General features: G+C 44.9%; 1 protein-coding gene across 1 annotated transcript in view; it reads right to left on the minus strand.

The window, feature by feature from the left end:
* The window catches only part of T265_03970 (hypothetical protein), a gene marked incomplete at both ends in the record, with an annotated part of 31,186 nt that overhangs the window by 23,541 nt on the left and 2,150 nt on the right, over nucleotides 1–5,495 (minus strand). The window contains 3 exons of the mRNA XM_009168577.1: nucleotides 229–370; nucleotides 2,591–2,781; nucleotides 3,785–3,928. Coding sequence (XP_009166841.1) covers nucleotides 229–370; nucleotides 2,591–2,781; nucleotides 3,785–3,928 — 477 coding nt within the window. The remainder of the gene's footprint in view (nucleotides 1–228; nucleotides 371–2,590; nucleotides 2,782–3,784; nucleotides 3,929–5,495) is intronic.

Below are 5,495 nucleotides of genomic sequence, written 5' to 3' on the forward strand. Positions count from 1 at the left end.
TCGACCACAGAGAAAGCCAGCTTGATTTTCACGAATCTCTCTCCATACAATCGTTTAACTTGTGAAAAATGATGCCAGGAAGCATCTTAGATGCTATGATCACCAGCCTAATGCAACAATGGTTTTCGCATAGCATCTTTTCGCCATTTTTAAAGACAGACGCTGGATGGCATCTGCACATCTCTGAAGACCCGTCGACCAGTAGGTTTGGAAAACTATAAAACTAACCTTCAGGCATAACTGTCTCCCTCCTTCCAAAACGACTTCCAAAAGGCCGCGATCTTGCAGCTCCTGGCACATGACAGCAGACACATGAAGCAAGTAATGGGTGTCTGTGCGTGCATATTCAATTAACTCGTCAGGCAGAGGTCTGAATGGGTGCGAAATGGATAGAACAAAATTACCAGACTGTAAAGGAACAGTATGTCGTATAACATGGAAGTGACCAAGTAAAGGGAAAGTAAGGGTAAGAAATCACAATGGACTCTGTTCAGCACTAAATCGACGAGTGTCATAATCCAGGCAATCTCGTTAACCTATGGGCCCCATCTAGGGATGGTTAGGCGCCATCTAGGACCAGTTTGGTGTTACCTTTTCAGACTCAGACTCAGTGCCATTCCCTGACTTTTAGCTGGTCTTCTTCTATCAGTTTCTTGTCTCGTGAGAAGTACAGGCAGATATGGACGATGGACGGAAAGTTACATAACATATTTCAAAACACCTAAGTTTGTCCCGTCAAATGACTGCGCTTAGGAGTCTGCCGAACCCATTTTTTTGATAACGCACCCCATTAAGTCATGACGTTACTTTAGTAGTTTGTCTATCAAGTGAGAGCAAACGTTTGAATGTATCAGAGACAGGAGACTGGGGGGAGTTTACGTGTAAAGAATAACTGACCACACAGAAGTGACATATATGCTTATGTCACGCGGATACCACAGATGATATTAGTTCGGAAAAACATCGCGTGCTTTCGTCTCTTGGTTTTTCACCTCAGCCGCCAAGAATAAAAGTGAACTGAGCTAAGACAAGGGATGAAACTTTCAGTCGTCGGACTCGGAATGGGTTGCAACCTCATACTGAGGGATGCTATTTCGAGTCATCAGATGCATCTCTGGCAGGTATCTCGAATTATCTAGCCAACATACTTAAGGCTCACCTGGTACTTTGGGCTACTGTTTCACTGCATACTCACTACAGAGTATCCCATTGAGAAGTGAGTGGTTTGAGTCAACCATCGTTCCTCATCACAGTCAAGCGCGTGCCAAAAACAAGAAGATGAAAAAACCAGACTGTGGAACAGGTACAATCACAAAGCAAGCACACAGAACTGATTTGACAATCCGGGCATCCTGGAAGTCTTCCACGATCGATACTGACATACCGCTGAGCTCCAGGATAATCACATGGGTCAATATCCATGTGAATATACTCTTCGCATACAGTTAGATTAATTTCAAAGGTCCGCATACATCAATGCTTACCATGGCCCAGCATTGTCCGTAAAATGCAGTCATGGACACGTGTCAAATAGTGGTGAAGGCAGTGTGACGAGAGCCTACTCTGGACAGCAAGCGATTTTTACGCGCAGCGCTTCAGAGAACAGCTTGGAAAAGACGCGACTGGATAAAACTGGCACTGGATCATCGAACAAATGCATCAAGTCATCACGAGGGTGACCCAAGTACGCACGGGCGTAACAATTCTGAACCCACATCTTGTTACTTTGCCAAATACTCCCATTCACAAGCTAATTTCGTCTTAACGGGAGACTCAGCTGAATCGAACTGAAAGTCTCGTTTACGATAGCTAGAATTTTCCGCGAGCCCTAAAAGCAGTTCGTTATGTTTAGGATTTTATATTGAAAAAGATGTGTTGTTGTGAAGACCCACACCGTTAGAGTGCGAAAAACCCATGCACCGACAAAGTAAGCTTTAAAAATAGCCCAAACGTAATACACTACTCATAAGGTTGCTTAAAGCTCTTCGACTGGGCTAACGAAGTCTCCCACGAACTTAAGGGTAGTGCGCTGCGTTCAGACAAGGTACTGTCATATATCGAATGCCGTACCAACTGAAACATTAAGCGGCTTGGTACACCACATTCAGTTGAAGCGGACCGTCAGAAACAAGAGATCCAGCTGGAATCAGTTGAGTCTCTTGTCAGAACTAAATTCATAGGTCATGGACGCTTTTTAGGGAGTATGTAGACCAGTACAACTGGCTACATCTGTGAAAAGCGTTCCCCATAGTAATAAGAGTTCACAGTGGAGCCTTGACCAGAGCAACCTTTCACATGGAGAGGACGCGGTCCTTGTCCCGATCCATTTTAGCGTAAGAGTGCACTCCCTCCCAAGAACCAGAAAATTGCTCTGGAGGCTAGCTACACCGTAGTATTTCATTGCACAGGAGCAGAAATTCTGTTAGTCGGTCACAATTACGTGGATGACCAGGGCCTTAAACTCAATGTATGGTTAACTCTACTGTGTAGGTGTCATTCATTAGCTGTTTTTAATTGAATATTTAGTATGAAACCTCCATTAACATCGCTTGAAAAGTCGACAGCCGGGAAGACCAAAAAGTATTCGTACCTGATTCGCCAGTCGGCCAGTTGATATTTCTTATTTGCGCGAAAATTGGCATACCGCAGCAGAAGAAAGCTAAGAGAAAAGCGTCCCAGCTGTAGTGCTCGGGCCGCCAGCCCGGTGTCAAACAAGTTGATAACATAGACGCTGAAATCCCTCTGAAGCCACATGAGATCCATATCTGATCCATGAAAGACCTGAAAGTCAGAGGCGGACAGTGTTCAAGTGCGACGAGAAGAATATTTCACTGGATATAATAATACCGACAGCCCTGTGTCTCATCCTAAACTGCATGCCTTTTGGTTCAATGAGTCATTTGGGATTTTTCGAAGATTCCGAGTTAATTAGTTCTGGAGATATTGGCAAAATTGACCTCGTCACTCCTCAGAGAGGTTAGGCGTCCTGGATCGTGAGACCTCTGTGCAAGCGTCCTGTATCTCAATCGACGGATTACCGCATCTATACAGCAGGCTCAACCCGCCGGAACGCAAGCGGAGGTAGGTACTAGTAACATGGACCACTTGGCTCCAGTCGCCAAAATTTCTCCTTACTAACAAGGGGATGGATCAGGTTTATTCATACATTTCATGTGACAAATCTAGGTGTTGTATAAATCAAATAACAGTGGCACATCTGTTAAGGACGAATGCCAAAAGCGTCCTAGAACTGTACACTGGTTGAGAAAAAGTCAAAGCGAATAGACAGGTTGTGGTATCCTTTCGGTAAATCCAATCTAATTCGTCACCATCAATGAGATCCTCCAGAGCGTCCGGGCGAATACTAGAAGTCGAGAGAATAGTGGCTGACTGGAATCGATTATTTCTCACCATCAATGAGATCCTCCAGAGCGTCCAGGCGAATATTAGAAGTCGAGAGGATAGTGGCTGACTGCAATCGATTATTTCCGCAGTCGTGTACGGACGCAGTCGTGTCGGGACGTGGGCTACGTTGCACTTCCCAGGTGTCCAAATTGTTAAGGAAATATGAAATGATTAGAGAACAAACTCTTATGGTTCATGGTTGGTTGGAGTTGGAACATTTTCAGAAACTGAAAAGCTTGAAGAAAAACGCCTGCGACCGACGTGTCAAGAGGAATTGCACCAGCCGAAACAAAGCTCAGTGGGCAAATGTCAGCTCAAACAAACGACGTGCCAAAAGTCAAATCATGATGGGATGAGAAACGTGGAACGTCAGGCTTACCTTAACCACATCAGGGTCAGTGAAGATCACATTCAGTTTGTGCAAATGGTCACGTAGAGCTAATGCGTCCAGTATATAGTCTGTAGTCCGCGTGCTCAGCTGAACGAGACACGTTATGCCAAGGTAGCTTCGATGACTATGGTGCTGAATAAGGACAAAAAATTGTTTGTTATTCACCAGTTCAAAGTTGGAAAAGAACAGCGTGAGAAAGTGGTGGTTGGCGTTGCTGTCCTTATCCGCAGGGATGTGCCTGTGGGCAAAAAAATCAGATCAAGAAGCGATTTCCTGTGTCCTTGAGTTACAGAATCGTTCACGGTAAGTAGCACGGAGTTCGGATACCTGGTTTCTGTAAATCTCTTACTTAGCTACAAGCTACAAAAGCATTTCTGTTGTCCAAACAAGATGGTATCCTATGTCACTGCCCGTTTTCTATTTGTTAAACAGAGTACTCTTTTTTAGTGGAGATAATGCCCAAAAAAGCAGTTTGTTGGTCTCTCCAGGAGAGTGACCTAACTTTGTTGGGGTTTTTCTTGGACGTGGGTTTGAATTCTGAACTTCGTCTTCAGAACAAAGTTGGCCAATTCTGAAAATTTAAATTACTGCACAGCTGTCTATTACCACTTGACACCCCTCTGCAGTGAGCAACACGCGGGTCAGACGTTTGGAGTCGAACACACTATCTCTGGCACGGCAGGCGAACGACAGACCGCTGATCACCTGAATCAGAGAATAATACTTGAAAACTAGAAGGACCCGAAAAGATGGTTACATGGCAGGTCTACAAGTCCAACTCCACAGGACTCCTTTGACAACAATAAGAGCCAGGTGAGGGACCATAGAGTATGAGCATGCAGAGGCTGCCTCCAGTGTTGCGAAGCGTTCGAAGTGGAGTTTATTGTAGACTTTTGTGTCGGAAATTTAGACGGTACGTGCCACAGAGTGAGTGAGCGAATCAATCACACTGCATCAGGCAACCTATTGATATACTTGAAAGATCACCTAAATCAGAGAATAATACTTGAAAACTAGAAGGACCCGAAAAGATGGTTACATGGCAGGTCTACAAGTCCAACTCCACAGGACTCCTTTGACAACAATAAGAGCCAGGTGAGGGACCATAGAGTATGAGCATGCAGAGGCTGCCTCCAGTGTTGCGAAGCGTTCGAAGTGGAGTTTATTGTAGACTTTTGTGTCGGAAATTTAGACGGTGCGTGCCACAGAGTGAGTGAGCGAATCAATCACACTGCATCAGGCAACCTATTGATATACTTGAAATGTATGGCTTGCAAATGTATACGTTGCAAGTGAGGGTGGAAAGTCTCATAATTTCGATGGTAAACTTGAATCTGAGAAACCTTTTTAAGGTGTGAATCATTGTGAAAATCCATGGTGTCGTGATGATAAAAAAAGTAAACAAGGCTGCGCTGAAGCACGATTGTAACCTCCACAACAAAACCATTTCCGAATTCAGAGTGGGTTCACTCAGGTATGACTGTTTCACCGAGTGGTAGAGTTTACTCATTAGATGAGACCCAGCGGCTCGGGATAGCGCAGGGGTTATGGCGCCAGCTTACGGACCGGAAGGTCCATCGTTCCAACCCAACCTGAACATCTCGACTGCTTCCACCTATGCTTGGACAACCTGGCAGTATCCCAGCCCTTGTGCCTACTTCTGTTGGCATAGCAGCTAGGCATCGAAAGTTTTATATAT

The sequence above is a fragment of the Opisthorchis viverrini genome (assembly GCF_000715545.1).
Source record: "Opisthorchis viverrini unplaced genomic scaffold opera_v5_61, whole genome shotgun sequence".
NCBI lineage: Eukaryota > Metazoa > Platyhelminthes > Trematoda > Opisthorchiida > Opisthorchiidae > Opisthorchis > Opisthorchis viverrini.